The sequence below is a fragment of the Podarcis liolepis genome (genome assembly GCF_965112155.1).
Source record: "Podarcis liolepis genome assembly, chromosome: 2".
Classification (NCBI taxonomy): Eukaryota; Metazoa; Chordata; class Lepidosauria; order Squamata; family Lacertidae; genus Podarcis; species Podarcis liolepis.
The window spans coordinates 49,214,867-49,235,392 of NC_139555.1; the positions used below are offsets into that span (position 1 = coordinate 49,214,867).

The 20,526-nt window shown below is 44.6% G+C and overlaps 1 protein-coding gene and 1 long non-coding RNA gene across 10 annotated transcripts in view; one reads left to right on the forward strand and one right to left on the reverse strand.

Moving 5' to 3' along the window:
• Positions 1–18,489, reverse strand: part of LOC310696935 — a 42,401-nt gene extending 23,912 nt beyond the window's left edge. For 8 of the 9 annotated variants that reach the window (XR_014520793.1, XR_014520794.1, XR_014520795.1 and 5 more), the window contains exons 1-2: positions 18,386–18,489; positions 102–160 (exon numbers count right to left, since the gene is read on the reverse strand). This is a non-coding gene — a long non-coding RNA (uncharacterized lncRNA). Of the gene's footprint in view, positions 1–101; positions 161–13,501; positions 13,595–18,385 lie in introns of those variants that run through there. The other variant, XR_014520798.1, reaches the window with a different exon arrangement.
• FOXI1 (forkhead box I1) lies at positions 3,251–6,857 on the forward strand. Its single transcript, XM_083489657.1, has 2 exons — positions 3,251–3,879; positions 4,889–6,857. The coding sequence occupies exons 1-2, from the start codon at positions 3,306–3,308 to the stop codon at positions 5,446–5,448; spliced, it is 1,134 nt and encodes a 377-aa protein (XP_083345783.1). The 5' UTR covers positions 3,251–3,305; the 3' UTR covers positions 5,449–6,857.
• Positions 18,490–20,526: the final 2,037 nt, after the last annotated feature.

Consider the following 20,526-nt stretch of genomic DNA (forward strand, 5'->3'; position numbering starts at 1 on the left):
GTACATTGTAGCCTTAAATTATTGAACAAACTGCCAGCAGCACAGACCACTTGGACTCTGCTTTGATATCTAAAACTTTAGAATAGTAGGTTTAATAATACCTTGGAGGTGAGTTCAATTCTTTTCTTCCTTTGCCCCAGCTGTGGATTCTTTACAAAGCCTGCATATGGAAAACACCTATGTCAGTATATTTTAGGTATAAATAAGGACACGCTGCCCCAGGGAACAACCCATTTAGAAGCTAATCATCAAAGCCTACTTGTGGCTGAACTTTCACTTACATGAAAAAGAGACTTTAAAAGGCTTTCACCTGTCTGTATTTCAAGTGCACTTTTAATGAACTAGCAACCTTCTCCGGGTATTTTCTAGCTGCGTTTTCAAATCAGCAAAGTCCCTTCCTTCCAACCATAGTGGCTTCTCTTGTTATAGACAGAAAAGATTAGTAACTTGTGAATCTGATTCTCCTGAACAGTTTTTATGCAAACACTGAGCCGAGAAAGGATTGCATTCATATTATTCCTGATGGTAAATGCAAATAAAGCAAATGGCCAGATTAACTGGAGGTTTGCTCAGTACCTTTTAAAAGGTGCTAGAATCCTAAGCAACTAGCTGATCTGCCTAATCAAAAGATTCACACAGTACTGGACTGGACCACTTTTGAACAGAGGTGAGGAGCTGCATGGCTGAATGTTCCGCCTGTATCAATATGTACATGAAGAAATAGCTCTTCCTTTTCATGCGGTCTTCTCCCTCATGCTGGCTTTGACCATGGGGAAGATTTCAATCATGCACTCGCCACATGCATTCCAAACATATGCAGTGCCAAGAGAGCTGTGCTAAGTGATTCCTCTGGATCTGTATATTGCTATGGAAGAGAGTTGCAGAGCAAGGACTTTTCAGGATGATAGCTGGGAAGAGCATTGTTCATATTTATGTGGCATTTCCAAAATGACTATTAGAAAAATACCCACTGGCCAGTTTATTAATATCTGCGCTCAAGGTTGCCACCTCCCTTCCTAACAGAGGTTCCTGCACCTTTAACAGCTGAATAGCGTTGAGAAGCTCAGCAGGTATAGCCACATACATAATCAGGAAGCACCTACTGAATTCAGAATAATGTTCATTGGTACAAACTATGTTTTCCAGTCCAGCAGGTATGCTTTTCTGTGAAACAACTGTTTTCTTTGTGGGGGAACCTGTGCTGTTTTGTGCTCTGATATGGCATGTAACATTTAAGATACTTGAATTATTTCCTGGATTAAATTATGAGATGGCTTTAAAATATGTGTATGGGTAATGAAAGAATTAAGTCTAGCTGGAAAGAGTTTTGTTCTTATCTGGTTGCTTCTATCATGGGCATTTCACACCTCTGGTTTGTCTTGTATTGTTGAATTTCTAGGACAACTTATATATTTTCTGCATTGGGATGGAAACTTTGCCCACCTTCTTAAAGCTTGGCAACCCTCAAGTGGGAAGGAACTGCATCATAGCTCCACCCATGTAGTTCCTGCATACAAACTTTTCTAGGGAAACATGGAAGAAGCTGCAGGTGACCTTTGGCGTTGCTGATGACATGGCAATATGTTTTTAAAAATCAAGGTTTATTGAAGTATTTTAAACCAATGTTCCAATGACTGTAAATTCCCCAGGATTCAGATGAGGAAAGAAGAGACTTGGTTATACTAAATAAATGATTTGCATTGTGGTAAATTATTTGCAATATAATGATGCAGTTTTAACATTGAGGCAACAATTTCTACCACAATCACAAAAATGAGGCATGAAATTTTACAGGCAGAAATAAGTATGTGTGTGCATACACACACACACACACACACAGAGAGAGAGAGAGAGAGAGAGAGAGAGAGCGCAATGTTCTGGTTGGTTTTTAATATAACAAAGAACAATGTACAATTTCTTTCCATAATTAGTCAAGTTACACTCCAAACTCCCTGGTACCCCATTTGTTTACCTCTAGCTTCTATAATTCCTTACAAACATATTTAATTTAATTTTAAAGTGAAAGGGTTGTTACTTCTGTTTGGGAGTGAGGTAGTTCTTGTATGTCAAGCAGAAATTCAACTGGTAGTGCTTTCCCCAGCATGTAAAGAACAGGGGGTAGGCAGACTTCAGGCTTTCAGAGTCCACTTTGTTTTCTACTATAACCTTCAGATCTGCCAGGAGTGAGGTACAAAAGACGTATTCTTAGGAGTCAAGAATTCCAAGCCCAATAGTTTGTCTTGATTACCAGAAATGAACAGAGTCCACAGTCCTTCAACACACAAAATCCAGTACTGGCTATCCAAAACTTTATTAAATAAAGTAGTGTGATACACAGCTTATCTACTGTAAATTACCCAGAAATCTATCCTCAAATCCCTTATGCCTAACCCAGGAGTAGACAAAATAAAAGGGAAAACTTCACCCCTTGAATTTCTGTTTAACAGAGTTTTTAAAGGTACAAGAATCCTGTCTGAGAGATAAAACTGTAGAAAGCCTATTCTTGGGTTCCCAAGATATTTAGCAATGGATTTTTTAAAATCCTTTATTTCCTTCTGCCTAAAGACAGCTCATTAGCAGCACGCTGGTAAAATATTTTCTGTCTCTAACCCCTGGCTTACCTTGGAGTAAACCCCACTGAAGCCAGTGGGAATCACTTCTGAGTTGAGCAACACAGGATTGTGCTGTTAGCAAGATACATTTTCCTTATCAAATACACTGTTTCCATAAGAAATGTGAAAGGCTTGCAGTGTGATTCTAAGAGCATTTGCTTATGTAGTCCATAGTGTGTGTGCAGGACAGAAGCCCTCATAGTTTAAAATATGGATATTCCTAAACAGGGAAATCACAAATATTCCTAAACTGCAGATCTCTTTGGTGGTTTAAGAGTATTAACAACAGAATATACACATTTGCTTGTCTCTGCATTCACTACTGTGTTCTACTTGCATTTGAGGAAGACTATCTCTCTCATTGCATCAACTTACGTGCAAATGATTTTCAGGTTTCTTCATGTCAGTCATACTAGTGGAAAATTCCTCCATTCATTTAAAAAGATAAACAGTTGTAACTTTCAAATTTGGTTAATGCGACATCTATTACTGGCTTGGGCTGTCAGCATTCCAAAAAAGGGATATCACCCTGATCTCCAGCCTATCAGGATGCACTAGGCTGAGCCTTGGAAGGGAAACCTAAACATTACAGGTGTATAAGTACCAGAGCTAGCCAGCACAGATGATGCACCTGTCTCAGGGAAAGGAGTAACACAGGTGTGTTGAAACTTGGTCAACTGCCAGAGCTAGATTATGAGCTCATTTGATCCACAGATACACTCACCACACCGCTGCAGCCCGCAATTTCCTAACATTGGGCAGGAACCTCCTGAAATGAACATCTACTATGAAAATTTCTTTCATCCACAGAATATTCCTAGTCCACAGAGGCCTACAAACTTTGAAACAGGGGACTACAATGCTACACCCAACCCTTACTTGTGGTTAAATGGACCTTCCATTAACAGTCCACCTTACCTACCGGGAACCAATGGCAGCCCATACATCCCACCAGCCTATGGGATGCAAAGGCAGCTCTTGCCTAACATGCACGGCTTGGCAGGGAATGAAATGGGCTGGCTCCCAATGCCTTCTCAAGAAGAGCTGATGAAGCTGGTCAGACCACCTTATTCCTATTCTGCGCTCATTGCAATGGCCATCCACGGAGCCCCGGACAAGAGACTGACCCTCAGCCAAATCTACCAGTATGTCGCTGACAACTTCCCATTCTACAACAAAAGCAAAGCTGGTTGGCAGAATTCCATACGGCACAACTTGTCTCTCAATGACTGCTTCAAGAAGGTGCCCCGGGATGAAGATGACCCAGGTAAGAAGACTTTTTAATAATAATTGCACCCCTCAGGCTCCCTTAAGAGGACAATCGCCCATAAGTTCCCCAGGGTATCTAGTAGGCTAAATGTGATTCTGATCCAGTTTCCAGCAAAGTAAAGGCAGAGTCCTATGAAACCTTGAATGGTAGCTATGCTATTTGTCCTCTCCTTCCTAAATTACTCCCTAATACCTGTTTGTTTGGTTACCACCAGGGAAATAAAGTTATTGGGGTGCCAGGGTGTGGGAGAAAAATTGTTTGCTTTTTAAATCTGGTGATGTGTCTAAAATATTTTTTGTAAGATTCTACAATCCCTATTTTCTATAGGCTCCCTAGCAGCAAATGAATACCCTTAGTAAATTTGTCAACTTCTTCATTAACCCTTGATCCTATGACTTTAATAGTAGGTTGATTCAAAGACATTGGCAATTGATAATCTTTTCCATGCTGTGAAATTCTTTCCTTGTTGATTAAAGATCACACAAGCAACCAGGGCTGTTTTTTGGGGTGGGGGTGTCTGGTCCATAGGTGGCCTAGAATTCATTAGTTCCTTTGTCTTGATTATAAAAACACTTGAGCTGTTTTTTTAAGGAACTCACTTTCAGGGCTGATTTCTTGTTGGGTGTTACTGGGGGACACAATCACTCTGCCTGCTTGCTGTCTTGCCGGAGGGCAAATAGTGCCTTGTCTCAGTAAAATCTGCTGATGTTAATGAAGGGTTTGTAAAGTGTTTTTGGCGGTGGGGGCGGGGAGTGGAGTGGGCTATTAGGACTGAAATACCAAGTTGCATTGAAGTAAAAGTTCAGCTTCAGTTTACCTAAAGCCTGAACAGGGGCTGGCTATAAGGATCTGGACAGATTTGAATACAAGCAGAGAGTCTCTGTCTTTCTTAAAGGGTGTTTCCCAATGTGTTGCTTTTTCTGAATCCAAGCCAGAATAAGCCCTGAGAACCATCTCTTTGTTGGCTGTGATTTATATTTACATTCTGCTGCTCTTGTTCTAACAGGGAAGGGCAATTACTGGACTCTGGATCCGAACTGTGAGAAGATGTTTGACAATGGAAACTTTCGGCGGAAGAGGAAGAAGAAGTCTGACTGCAGTGCCAGCACAGCGTCTCTTGCTTCTGACAAATCGGAGGACAGCGCCCTAACTGGCAGCCCCAAGGTGGCAGCAGAGCACCAAGACCTGCTGGAGAACTCATCTTCTGGAGCAGAGAGCTCCCCTGAAAAGAGATCTCCACCACCATCTTCCACCACTCCCTGCCTCAACAACTTCCTGTCAAGCATGACAGCTTATGTGAATGGGTCCAATTCAGTCAGCCGCTCAGTGGCCCTAGGACTTGGCACCGATGCTGGTGACAAAATGGGACAGAACGTGGTAGGCTTCAACTCATACACCCCTCTTGCCAACATCTCCAGCCATGGCAGTGGAGAGCCATGGTCCAATTCCATGTCCTCTGGTCATCTTGGCTATGGCAGCTCAGTTCTCAACCAGTTCAACAGCAGCTTTTACAACAGCCTCGCTGCAAATAATACTCTATATTCCAGAGAGGGAACTGAGGTGTAAACAGAGGGAGGTCTTGTGAAAAGAGGGGAAAGTGTAAGGATACAGGGAGAGAAAATATTGTCGGGAAAGGTGCTTCACGTTAGCCCCCTCACTTCTTTCAATTTATGTTAAGATACACCAGAAAGGTATCTCTGTCATGGCCAAGGTAGTGGTATTCATGGCCAATGTTTTCAGGTAGTGGTATTCATAGGCCACAGAGGCTTCAAGCTGCACTGTACAGCCATGACTGACAGCAAACTTCCACTTGTCTTAGGATCTGTACAGGACAGCATATCATTTTTAACTCCATAGTAATCACTGCTTCAATACTTTCTGCCATTAAAACAGAATGGAATCATCACTTTACACCTAAGACTGCCTTGGAAAAGTGACTCTTCTATTGCTTGCTCACCATACAAAGGGGGGCGGGAATGACTAAAACTTCATGAAATGGTCTTGATTCTGCTTTCTTGCTTAAGGCATGATTTGGTCATTGGCAAGTACTTTTAAATCTCACTGATTTTCAATTGGAGAGTTGATTCTTCTCTTCAGCTGAAACCAATGGGATTTAAAAGAACATAACATTGATCGGATCATGTCCATGAGATCTGCTACTTTCTTCAGAATATGCACGTGCATTCTGATGGTTCTGTGAAACATGATATAACAACACTTAACGGGGGAAAGTGTAACAAAGGGTAGGAAGTACTAGAAACTTCTGTTCCTTCTTAATAAAATCCATATTTAAAAGCCTGGCCTTTAATCTTTTATGTTTACAGATGTGAGGGTAAAAAGATTTCGGAACAGGAATTGATAGTTTGGGTCTGTTTCAAAACCCATTACTACTACTGGTATTTAAAAATAAATAAATCTAAAACTCAGTTTGCAGTCATGCTAGTCCAGGTAGCCAACCTGACATAGAAGTTGTCACTAATTTTGTTAGCATGGTGTTTGGGTGGAAAGGTAAAATTTCTATGTACTCGCCAAGTTTCAACACTGCTATTTTATGAGAACCTAAGAATCTTTCATGTTGGTTGCTAGTGCATTTTCCAAGGGGGGAAGCCTTTTTATTTTACAGTTCTTAAACAATCTCTGTCCACGGTATTAACACAAATGGGGCATTCTTTTATTTCTTTTTTTTTTTAACATGAAGGTTAATTTATGTACACCTTTCTTATACAATACTGTAAAGCATAAACTTGGGGCAGTTTTGCAGTGCAATCCTATACATGTCTACTCAGACGTAAGTCACATTAAGTTCAATGGGCTTTACTCCGAGATAAGTGGGTAAAGGATTGCAGCCCTAACAAATGCTCTCTGGCAAGGTTGCCAAGGGGACCTTTATGTATTATGATGACAAAGAAAACACTGTCGCTTGATATTTTTATTCTGCATATTTTGGTTACAGTTTCATTAAGGGCACATGCAGGGAAGTATTTTTTAATAAAATATTTGTTTGTAAAAACTGTGTATGTATTGTACTTGAAGTTGACAGTAAGTGCCAAAACAAATAAGATGAAAATGGATTATTGTGATGTTCTTCTGACAACAGCTCAAGATCTGGAGATTTAACTTGTACTTAACTTGCAGGCTGGTGGGGAACTAGCACAACAAATTCTCATTCAAAGGGGCAAACAGGGCAACATTTGCTTGCCAGCTCTTTAATATCAGTGAGCTACATGCCCTGATCACAAAATAACACCTACAAAGCAGGACACAATTGTCAAATGGGCCAGCTATAGTTATCGCATACCACTTCCCAAACTTAAAAGGGCAGTATTAAGTTGCATACAAAAGAGTGACACAAATTGCCTAACTAGTGAAAGAGGGAAATACGTAATAATGATCCAGCTAAATTAAATTAGTCCCGATTACAATGGAACAGAGCCAACCACATGGCCTTCCACTGGAGTAAGATTTGACTGCACCATGCTCAAAATCTGTCTCTGGGCGAAGGATGTTGTCATGTCTGTTTATGAGTATATATGTGTTTTATGCAATATAGTAGTAGTAGTAGTAGTAGTAGTAGTAGTAGTAGTAATAATAATAATAATAATAATAATAATAATTTATACCCCGCCCATATGGCTGGGTTTCCCCAGCTACTCTGGGCAGCTTCCAACAAAATATTAAAATACAATAGTCCATTAAACATTGCAAGCTTCCCTAAACAGGGCTGCCTTCAGATGTCTTCTCCCAGACATCTGGGAGTGTTTTGCACAAGCGGAACTTCCACTTTGTGCACAAGGAGAAGCCATTCTGCTTGCTGACTTATTTAGCTGAGCACTGCCTGTCTGGTGGAATACTGACTTAACTTGCTGCAGACATAAAGACTCCTTCCCAGCCACAGAAAGCTTTTTGATCCAGCAGAGGGATCCCACTGGAGAAGAAAGGAGAGGCTGACAAGACTGTTGGCAATCTCCTTCCCCCTGCAGCCCCCAAGCACAAGCTCCCACCCCTAGTCCAGAAGGTTCCTCAGCCCTCTGGAACAATGGCAGAGTGTTGCTTGAGGCTACAGAAGGAAGGGGAATTATCAAAAGACAGCCTCCACTCCCTCAGCCACTGGGAGCAAAGTCTGAATCCCGTCCATTATGTAAATGAGTTGGTCTACTGTAAGTTGCCTTGAACAGTGTGAGAAGCTGGGGGTTTATTACAGTCCAGCCTGAGAGTGCTTGGGTGGGTGGGGAACAATAACTTTAGTCGACTATTTACATAAAGTGTAAAGTGTGAACGTGCATTAATCCACATGTCTGAAAAATGAAAGCATGCAGAAAGGAAACGTGAATGTTTTATGCAACAGAAGCAGTAAAAAAAATCCCTGCCGTACTGCTTAAGACTAAATGCTTTTCCCACTTGAAATCTCCTCCTAAGATTCCCATCTGCCAAAGCAAAGCACTTACATGACTCCTGTGTTTGGGTATGGAGTGATCTGGGGACAGAATGGCTATCCTGCATCACTTTACCCCCATGTCACTGGTACACTGATATCCTGCTGAGTGTTAGCTCCAATGGTCTCTCTTAAGGCTGCATATGCAATCTACATTTAAAGCACATTCTCCCCCCTCAAAGAATCCTGGGAACTGCAATTTGTTAGGGAGGCTGGCAATTGTAGCTCTGGGAAGACAGGGGGATCTGCTTTTAATGTAGTGGGTGTACAGGGAATGCCAGCTGAGAACTCTCTCATGTGGCCTCAGATTTTCCTGCGTGCTTTGTGGAAATTAAGATTGGCAGCAAGCCTTTGCTGGTCTGGGAGGGTCTGGTGGGTAACTGACCCAGCCATGTGCTGGAGCTGGCCTTGATCATGCTCATGCTCATGCTCAGCTCAGAGCCTAGTGAGAAAGCCACCAGTGGTCCAGGCCTACCAAAGCCAGGGCAGGGGGCGGTGAAATGGGCCTGCATGGAGTTCCATGGTCTTCTGCAGTAGTTTGCTTTCTCTGCCAATCTGCTTGTGAAAGGATGTGAGTAGTGGGGTGAAGCATAAAAAAGAGAACAACCTAGAAGATGAACAAATGCTCTGGAGAGCTCACCAATCTGCAGTGCCCTTTTCCTGCTGCCCGTCTAGGCAATGTGAAAAGTATTGCCATGAATCCCACCTTGAGGGGCACAGTAAATAATGTGTGCCCGAATGGTCCATGAAATCAACCATCACTACTGCTCTAAACAACAGGAAGAACTTTCTGACAGAAAGAGCTGTTCGGCAGTGGAATAGTCTCCCTCAGCACGCTGTGGGCTCCCCTTCATTTTAAGCGGAGGTTGGATAGCCATTTGTCATGGGTGCTTTAGTTAAGATTCCTGTGTTGCAGGGGGTTGGACTAGATAACCCTCTGGGTCACTTCCAACTCTATAATTCTATGATTCTGGAAAGGAGAGGAATATGGTGGCATCAGTTCTGCTGCCCTCAGGGGCACAGAAGCACCTCTGAGAAAGATGATCTAGGTAATAGTTCATATTGCCTCAGTCAAGTATTCCTAAACATTTTTTTACATACCATCAAAATAACATGCTCAAATTGTGCATGAGTGAGTTTTGATACATGTATTCATAGATGGTAAAGGGTAACCCAAGGTGGGTAGGGTGAAGGTACATTGTAGCTAATGGAATAAGGTATAAATCTCTAGATTTACTTTCTACATAGCACTTCTAATTTACATTTTTAAAACAAATTCTGCTCGGCCTTAGAATTGTACAGCTGGGAGGGATCCTGAGGGTCATCTAGTCCAACCCCCTGCAATGCAGGAATCCAGCCCACAGTCACCCTTAGGTGGGCTCAAACCACCAACGTTAATAGCCAGATGCACTGACTCATCAAGCCACCTTATGAACTAAGACGTCAGTGCTAACTTGTCAAAGCAGCTCTGGAACTTGAATTCATTCAAACGCAAATCCTACTTTTGATCTACTGGGAAACATCTCTTTTCCCAAGTCTAACAAGTTTTAGAAAGGCAAGCTCTCAGTCCAAAGGCTTCATAACAAACATGCCAGTCCTTCATGCAGTGTGGCCAAAGATTCAGGGTGCACTCTGACACAGGGAATATTGTGTTAGTTTCCCTGATTAGAATATTAGTGCTTCTCTCCTGTTTGCTAATGTTCGTTTCCCACTACAGTACCTGTGACATTATGGAACTGTGGCTATTTGATTGCTATACCAGCAAGTTGTACTAAATTTCATTCACACCAGTGGGTATGGTATGATACAACAAATGTTGTTGGATGATGTTGTTACTACCCCATCCTTTCTTTCCTTCTGAAAGCAGTAGGAAAGAACTGTACGTGGCCGCAAATTTTCTGGGTTAAGGGAATTGAATAACATGGAAGTGAGCCCTTAGAGAGAACTGGCTTTTACGTCATATGAAGCCTGAAATATAATGCGGAAATTAACATTTAGGGAAACATAAGGGAAATGGAATACAGTGGTGCCTCGCAAGACGAAATTAATTCGTTCCGCAATTCTCTTCGTCTTGCGGGTTTTTCGTCTTGCGATGCACGGTTTCCCATAGGAATGCATTGAAAATCAATTAATGCGTTCCTAGGGAAACCACCTTCAGGCCAGGTCCGTGGACAGTCTGTCCCCGGACCTCTTCTGAAGGCTGGGGGGGGGGGACAAGGGCTTTTCTTCCCACCCCCAGCATTTTAAAAAACCCTGGGACAGCGGAGGACTTCTCCGCTGTGCGGGGCTATCTTAAAATGCTGGCGGGCGGCATTTTAAATCGCCCCGGACAGCGGAGGACTTCTCCGCTGTCCGGGGCGATTTAAAAGCCCCTGGGAAGGCAGGCAGGGGGGACAAAGACTTTCGCCCCCTGCCCGCCTTCAGAAGGTGTTCCCGCCCCCCGCCCCACTTCGGAAAAGCTTTCCGAAGTGGGGCGGCGGCGGCAGGTGTCCCCGGCCCCCCGCCCCACTTCGGAAAGCTGTTCCGAAGTGGGGCGGCGGCGGCAGGTGTCCCCGCCCCCCCCGCCCCACTTCGGAACAGCTTTCCGAAGTGGGGCGGCGGCGGCAGCTGTTCCCGCCCCACCTCCCCACTTCGGAACATCGTTCCGAAGTGGGGCGGATGGGGCAGCTGTTCCCGCCCCCCCTCCCCACTTCGGAACATCGTTCCGAAGTGGGGCGGCTGGGGCAGCTGTTCCCGCCCCACCTCCCCCCTTCGGAACATCGTTCCGAAGTGGGGCGGCTGGGGCAGCTGTTCCCGCCCACCTCCCCCCTTCGGAACATCGTTCCGAAGGGGGGCGGCTGGGGCAGCTGTTCCCGCCCCACCTCCCCCCTTCGGAACATCGTTCCGAAGTGGGGCGGCTGGGGCAGCTGTTCCCGCCCCCCTCCCCCCTTCGGAACATCGTTCCGAAGTGGGGCGGCTGGGGCAGCTGTTCCCGCCCCCCCTCCCCCCTTCGGAACATCGTTCCGAAGTGGGGCGGCTGGGGCAGCTGTTCCCGCCCCCCCTCCCCACTTCGGAACATCGTTCCGAAGTGGGGCGGCTGGGGCAGCTGTTCCCGCCCCCCCTCCCCCCTTCGGAACATCGTTCCGAAGTGGGGCGGCTGGGGCAGCTGTTCCCGCCCCCCCTCCCCCCTTCGGAACATCGTTCCGAAGTGGGGCGGCTGGGGCAGCTGTTCCCGCCCCCCCTCCCCCCTTCGGAACATCGTTCTGAAGTGGGGCGGATGGGGCAGCTGTTCCCGCCCCCCCTCCCCCCTTCGGAACATCGTTCCGAAGTGGGGCGGATGGGGCAGCTGTTCCCGCCCCCCTCCCCCCTTCGGAACATCGTTCCGAAGTGGGGCGGCTGGGGCAGGTGTCCCCGCCCCCCCTCCCCCCTTCGGAACATCGTTCCGAAGTGGGGCGGCTGGGGCAGCTGTTCCCGCCCCCCCTCCCCCCTTCGGAACATCGTTCCGAAGTGGGGCGGATGGGGCAGCTGTTCCCGCCCCACCTCCCCCCTTCGGAACATCGTTCCGAAGTGGGGCGGCTGGGGCAGGTGTCCCCGCCCCCCTCCCCCCTTCGGAACATCGTTCCGAAGTGGGGCGGATGGGGCAGCTGTTCCCGCCCCCCGATTCGGAACAGCGTTTTAAAATGCTGTGGGTCGGCAGCGCTTCGCTCCCGACCCCCAGCATTTTAAAATCTCCCCGGGACAGAGACTTCTCTGCTGTCCCTTGGAGATTTTAAAATGCTGGGGGTCGGCAGCGAACGCTTCGCTCCCGCCCGCCAGCATTTTAAGATCACCCGGGGCAGGCGGGGGGGGGGAGGCAGGCGGGGGGGAGCAAAGACTTTTGCCCCCCCCCCGCCGTCCTTCAGAAGAGGTCCTCTTCTGAAGGTCGGCTGTGGGCGAAAGTCTTTGTTCCCGACCGCCAGCATTTCCCTATGGGCTTTCGTCTTGCGATGCAAGCCCATAGGGAAATTCGTCTTGCGAAGCGCCTCCAAAACAGAAAACCCTTTCGTCTTGCGGGTTTTCCGTCTTGCGAGGCATTCGTCTTGCGGGGTACCACTGTAAACTGCTGTGTGAATGCAGCCTCAGATAGTGCTTATTCAACAAATTCTTACTTAGAGGGTTATAAAGCATATGCAGACCTACTTTGTTACTGACCCAGACCAGTGCTAATCCCTAGTTTTTGTTTGACTTGTACGTCATGACCTTCCAGCTTCAACTAATCCGACACACACAGGTGTTGAGTATTGGCAGGTGTTGAGCAGTCAAGGTCTATGTACCCTTTCACCTCTCTTTTTTAGTCTGAGGAGGAGGATGTCTCTAAGCAAGTAGGAAAGATCACCAGGAAGCATTATGTCAAGGAAGGTTGTCAGGTGAAGAAATCTTTTCCACTTGAATCTGTGCACAAACTAATTGGCACAATATCCTCCTCCCTGCAAGAACCTGTCACGTCAAGCAAATGTACAGAAGGTACATGTTCAAATGAGCTCTCATGGAATATTCAGAACAAGTGATTTCCATGCCAACAGTTTAGGACTTGGACAGCTTTCATTTGGGTTTGGTATATTGTTTTGAAATGCTCAGGTTGATATACAACACCTGAAGACTTAAATCAGGGCTGTGAATCTCCCTGTTGGACTCTCAAGTTCCATCATTTCATTGGCCATGCTAGCTGCGGCTGATGGGAGCTGGAGTCCAGCAACAACTGGAGGGCCACAGGTTTCCCGTCCCAGGTGTGTGCTATTACAGCTCATGTCTGCCCTTCTTGGTAGCCTGCTAATATGCTTCTAAACAAATCTGGAACTTTTTCATTTTAAACATAATTATTATGGCATAGGCTGTATATTGCTAGCTCTCAAGCTTGTGTTTCTTTTAAAATTATGATTGCTCCAAAGGATTTACTAGAATACATGATCATTTATCTGCTGAGAATATTGGGACCCGTAAGGGCTCCAGTGCTCTCTCCTGTTCACAGAGGCAAACATGAAACATTTAATAACCTTGATCTTGCTCTGGAAGCTGCAACTGGTGCAAGATGCACTGACTGCCCATTAGCTCAAGGGGCTGGTTTTGGTGTATATACAGCTTGGGACTAGGATACCCCAAATATCACCACACCCATTATATTCCCAATCAAATCGCTATGCTCTGTAGTTGAGGACCCCGTGCAGGTACCATCTTATCAGGAGGTCCATTTCTCACAAACTATGGAACTTGCTGCTACAAGATGTGGTGATAAGCCACTTGCTTAGATGGTCTGCAAAGGGATTAGACAAATACATGGAGGATAGATCTATCATTGGACATTAGGCATGGTGGCTAAATAGTTCAGATGCAGCAGGGCACTAAATTACAGTTACTATAGTGAGAAGGCTAGTGCCCTTGGGCTCTCATTGCATTCTTGAGGTACCTGGTTAGTTTCTGTGGGAAAACAGGATGCTGCCGTAGATGGACCTTTGGTCTGAACCAGCAGGGCTCTTCTTATGTACTTGAGGGACATATATCCTTTGGAACTGCCTGTTTCTTAGTTTCAGTGGATAACTATTTCTGCTGTATTGATGCAGAAACAGCAGAAGCCCTATACTTAGCAATTAATCCCAGACCCAATGGGAAGCAACACAGTGTCTGCCTGTTTCTCTTCAAAGCATTTGAGAGAGACTTCTCCCTAACAGAATGTCATGCATTGGGACAGTCACAAATAAGACAGCAATGGGATTAAGCCTCCTCCTGAGGTACTGCAGGGTAATTTGGATGCACAGTATCTTACATACCAAAAGGGTGTTTGATGCCTTTCTTTGAACTTAAAACAGCTTATCATTTGCTGCCACATTCCAAGCTCTCAATATGCAAAATGCCATGCAAATTCAGGGCAAATTCACTCCATTTGCCTCTTAACAGGAAGGAAAGGGACCAAACACTGGCTTGTTTTCTATCTATGCTGTAAGGCTTATGGTAGGAATGTTAGGAATGTTAAAGGAGTACCGCATGTTCTTCAACATGTTGTGGCCTGCTCAGTGTTGTGCTGCTCAAAAGTTGGCCAATTCCCTAGTTTTATCATGGACAAAGTTTGGTTGTTGCTGCGCTTCCAAAGTGACTATCGTCTTTGTCAACGCTCATAGGAAAATCCTATAAATAGGAAATTGCTATGTCATATGATCTGATGCATAATTTCAACAGCATTTTGCATATTGGATGAAATGCAGCCTCACAGATTTCTGTACCGTAGTTTCCACAAACCATAAAACAACACTCTTTCTCTGCTGAATTCTCCCTACTTAAACACCCATAAGCAATCAATTAGCTACTCAAAAGGCTCAGGGCTAGTTCACTGGGCAAACGGTCTCAGTTTTAGAACTAGGATCTGCTTCTTAACTGTGCAGTAGCAACCTTGCAAGCTCATTAGCACTTTTTGTGTGGATGCGAGAGGATTGTGTGTGTGGCTAGTGGTGATTGCTCTAATTAGATTATTATGTAGTCTTTTGCTGCCAGGAGTTTGTAACGAGCTTATTTAACTTTTTTTGATGCTTTATGTTTAACCTAGAATTGTTTATTATAGTATAATTATCTTGTACTGTGCTTTCCAGAAATACCACATGCATTAAGTAGGATGGGGTGGGGAGAGAAGTGAGGAGGCAAGAGAGAATAAGATTTGATTAAAATCCTGACAGAAGTCAAAGCTGGGAGATCCCTGTTCTCTGCCTTCCCACTGGTGAAATTATTCTCCTTAAGTAAGATAGATTGCATAACAGGCCTGTGCATGATCAGCCGTCATTGATAGGACTTCAGTAATATATTCTAATAAAATCCACCAGCATGCAGTTTTTAAACCCACTTCAGACTAGGTCTAAAGCAGAGAATATCTATGTGTTTCTCTGCAGAATCTCCACAATTTACAGGGCCTCATTCTATCACAAACATCACCACCGTATTTGAGAGACAGGGTGGTGGGAGGCTTTAGCTCAATGTTATAGCTAGTGCTTTTAACACAAAGTTTCTTAGATTCAATCCCTGACATCGCCAGATAGGGCAGGAAGAGCCTCCTGTCTGAAATCCTCAACAGCTTCTCTCAGTCACGTTGGAAAAAGCTGAAGAAGATGGACCAGCAGCCTGATTCAGTATAAGGAAGCTTCCTATGTTCTTATTCACCATTAGGACTGTATACATGTTACTTAGGCATACAATGAATGTGCACAGAAGGGGAAATGGGATCATGCACTCCTGTCTGTCAGACCACTTTATACTTTGAACATGCAGACCTAAAGGGTGTGTAGTCTTTATGACTTTTACTTTTGAGAGTGGCATTTTAAAAAAATGACAAAGCAGGATTACTTGGCATTGTCGTGACTAAGCTTATAAAAGTTTGGTTTCATAAAAGGTTATAAAAGATTTCCTTATATTATATTATAATTATTTATAATATATCCTTTATATTATTAGAGAGTATTAAATATGGATTCGGCATTTAAGCCACTTACAGTAGTTTGATACCATGTAAGTGTAGCATTTTGACAGTCTTTACTGTGTGGAGAATGGGAGCTTCAATGAAATAAAGGGTCTTTTTTATTCAGGTTTGTTCGAGCAAGTTTACAAAAACTACTTTTTTGAAGGTCTGGTGTTATAAACCAGAGCACTCCATTTATGGAGAACTGGCATTATGAATGACATATTTGTATATTTGAGTTTCTCTATATTGAAAGGTCATGTACATTTTAATTAAACTTTGTAAATATCTATGAAGCAAGAGAGCCATTTCTCAGATTTCCATTGGCAGAATGGCAGTCGTATGTTGTAATTCTGCCTCTTTCATTCATTCATTCTTTTTAGAGGCTTGTGGAACTGTGAGAAGCTAATGAGGAAGAGCATGGAGTTGGAATGATCGAGGAGATGGGTAACCTGAATATATTGTATCACAGGAATGAAGGTGTTTTTCTCTGCTCTGTTTCAACTACTGGAACTGAACTTGACTAGTTGATATATCAATGGTAAATGGGCTTGCCTCTCTTAAAACTACCTGCCACAACTGTAACCAATTTATTGTGGATTTACAGCCTGAAGTTATCAGTTTTTAACTCATCATTACCATTCTTTAAAACGTCTTAGGAAAATGGTACAAACAGACTTTTTTATGATAAAAAAATTCCTTCCAGTAGCACCTTAAAGACCAACTAAGTTAGTTCTTGGTATGAACTTTCGTGTGCATGCACACTTCTTCAGATACACCAAGAACTAACTTAGTTGGTCTTTAAGGTGCTACTGGAAGGAATTTTTTTATTTTGACTATGGCAGACCAACACGGCTACCTATCTGTAACTAGACTTTTTTATGGATTGTGTTACTGTAGAATTGTTATTTGCCCTTGCAGTGTATGTTGCCTTATCATTCTTTCCTTCATTAATCTATCTCATTTTTATACCACTCTTCTTTCAAGGTGCTTAGGAAGGTATACACGTCCCCCCCCCCATTTGTTCTCACAGCAACTCTCTCAAATAGCTTAAGGCTGAAAGCTTTATGAAAGCAAGCAAACTTTATGCCTAAAAGGGGATTTGAACCTGGGTCCTAGTTCTATTCTCACCACCACACCACAAACATTCATGTCATGCAATACTTTTTGCATACTGAAGAGCTTCCTTCCCACTTTTTTGTCTATCTTTGGGTATATATGTATAGACACTAACCCATGGTTTAGTGCTGCTTGCATGAACTTAAGCGAGCGAGCGAAGCCTTCTACATCCAGCCCACGGACAGGCCGGGAATCAGCATGTTTTTACATGAATAGAATGTATGTTTTTATTTAAAATGCATCTCTGGGTTATTTTGTGGGGCATAGGAATTCGTTCATTCCCCCCCCAAAATATATATATATATAGTCCGGCCCCCAACAAGGTCTGAGGGACAGTGGACTGGTCCCCTGCTGAAAAAGTTTGCTGACCCCTGCATATGGACTCACTCTCTCCTTCTCCCACCCAGCCAGGAAGAGGACTTTGTCAAAGATTAGCTTAACTTTCACAAATGCCAGCCTGTTGTTGGGACCAGACAATGAATCCTGGCTCATAACAAGTTCTCATTAGTTAGTTTGACCTTTGAAACCTCCATAACAAGATGTGGGGATCACCACCAACTTAGATAAAGATAGACCTTTGGTCTGAACCAAGGGGGCTCTTATATTCTTATGAGAGGGTGAGGGAGAGCAGGGACATGACCCTTACCTCAGGCACACAGTGCTAAACCAGAGCTTATTGTTATGTGTGAACCATACCTTTGTATAGTGCCGGTGTCTGATTGTATATACAGTAACCCGTGAACCACGGTGCAGACTACCAAGAGGCAAGAGGGGAGAAATAGGCAGAATACCTCAGTGACAGAACCCAGAGCTATACTCTGTTCTCCAGAGGGTGTGTGTTCAACCAACACATTGTCTGCAGACCTTCATGCCACCATATGCCAAGGGGCTAGGGTGGGTGACACCATTTTAAGCACCGAATAGTGACATGCAGTTCAGATTAGGTCTGAATTGGGCTCTAGCTATCAGGTGAAACATGGTGTGCCGCTGTGCATGCAATACTTAGCCATAAAATTTACAGCCTTGTTATCTGTGAGCTAAACTGAAAACAAACACTCATACAGGTGGAGCGTGCCATCTGTTTACATATAAACAAGTGGCCTAATCCAGCCTTCAGGCAATTGCCATAAAGGGTGGAAGGGAGAAGCGGTTAGTTTTAGGAAGAAACCAGTCACCTCAGGCAAAGGTAATTTGTCCTGGCCATCTGCAGGTTCAGGAAGGCCTAGGCAGAACCGGCCAAGGTGCAGGATACTGAGGAGACTAAGGTGTTGCCTTGGCACAGACACATGGGTGGATGAACAATGGAAGCAGAAAATGTGAGCTTGCCTAAGCTACAGGTTGAGCAGATCTTTGTGTTGTGGTAACATGGTCCTGAGTGAGTCACCACGTCTTGAGGTTGAAACTAGGAGAGTTAAATCCAGGTGTTTCCCTTGGATATATGGGATTGATTGCTCTCCATTTCAGAAGCACAGCCCTCTGTCCTTATGCTGCATCCTTACCTTTTAAGAGAAAAATGCAGTCCTTTTTCCAATCCAGGAAAAGACAGTGATCTTCTTCAGGGACCCAGGAAAATGCAGGGCACTGCAAAAGATGGTTTTATTACAATAGTATTGGGCTTGTATCCAAACCAAGGCCTAGCACTACTTCTAGCTTTTGTGGGGCAAGAGTTTGGCTGAGAGAAGTTGAATCTTAAATAAAACCTGGGCTGGAACTGCTTCAGATTGAAGTGTACTAGAACTGCCAAGAAAACACGGCCTGGATTTCTAAACATGGGACAGACACAGACACTCTCTCTCTCTCTCTCTCTCTCTCTCTCTCTCTCTCTCTCACACACACACACACACACACACACACACACACACACACACACACCACAATGTGCTTTTTCAGATGCTCAAAGCTCCTGAAGTTCAAAGCACCAATATTGGTTCTTCATAAGTCTTAGCAGTATGTGACCTGGCAGACTTGGTTTTATATAATTAATAGACTGAAGGAAAGGGTAGTGACAATTTCTTTCAAATACTGTGGTGCTCAAACAAAACTAGTTTCACATAATACACACTTAATAGGTAAAGGTAAAGGTATCCCTGCCCGTTCAGGCCAGCCTTGCCAGACTCTAGGATTGTGCGCCCATCTCACTCTAGGCCGGGAGCCAGCGCTGTCCACAGACACTTCCGGGTCACATGGCCAGGGTGACAAGCTGCATCTGGCGAGCCAGCGCAGCACACGGAATGCCATTTACCTTCCCGCTGGTAAACGGTCCCTATTTATCTACTTGCACCCGGGGGTGCTTTCGAACTGCTAGGTTGGCAGGCGCTGGGACCGAGCGACGGACCTTTTCGGCAAGTCCTAGGCGCTGAGGCTTTAACCCACAGTGCCCCCCGCGTCCCTACACACTTAATACCACACCATTAAAACTAAGGTACCTATATACCAATACCAAAGTGCCAGATTCTAGGCAGATGCTATGTCTGAGTCAGGAGAGGCAGTGCAAGCCCTGGCCTGGTGCCTGAATACCATGGTGCACTGGATGAGGGTCGATAAGCTGAGCTTGAATCCAGCAAAGCAGGAGACCTTGTGGGTGGTTGTTTCCCATGTCCAAGAGGTGTTCAGTTGCATGTTCTGGATGGGGCTGCACTCCCTGTGAAAGAGAAAGTTTGCAATTTCAGGATACTCCGTGAGCCATCTTTGTTACTTCAGGCCCAGGTAACAACTGTGACTTAGGAGTGCCTTCAGTTTCAACTGGTATGCCAACTGTCGTGATTCCTGGATTCCTGGACCAGGATAGTTTGACCACAGCAGTCCATGAATTGGTAACCTCAAGACTTGATTCCTGTTAAAACATCCTGGAACTGATTACTGACAACATGTTACTATACGACTCAGTGCCAGTTTACCAAAAAGGCAGAGTAGGCACTGACCGACCTATGGGCTCCACGCAACAACGGATTGAAACAATATTGATTTGATCGAGAAAGAAAATTACAAAAACATCTTAGATGATTTGCAAGGCTGGCCCCGAGATTTTGACTGCCATGGGGACTTCAGAGGGTTTAATATGGCACTGCCACAGCTGAGAGAGCAGAACTGGTTACTGGTTTTCCAGGTTCAAGTTTCTTGTGTTAATTCTCAATGCCCTAAGCAACTTGGGCCCAAAGTACCTTAGGGATTGCCTGGTTCCTTATGCTTCACCTCAGTCGCTTACATCTTCTAACAGGGAACTTCTGGTGGTAGTCCACATTCCTGAGCTTCAGCCAGCCTTTACCAGAAGCCAACCTATTAGCATGGCAGGCCCGGTCCTATGAAGCTCTTCCCCAGTAGAGGTCCAGCAGGAGTCACCCCTTCTTTTAGACAACTTTTACAAACAGGCCTTTGGAACATGATACTTTTTGAAATAATGACGACAACAACAACAGTATTTATTGATAGTACAGTGGTACCTCAGGTTACATACGCTTCAGTTTACATACTCTTCAGGTTACAGACTCCGCTAACCCAGAAATAGTGCTTCAGGTTAAGAACTTTGCTTCAGGATGAGAACAGAAATCGTGCTCAGGCGGCGCAGCGGCAGCAGGAGGCCCCATTAGCTAAAGTGGTACCTCAGGTTAAGAACAGTTTCAGGTTAAGAACAGACCTCCAG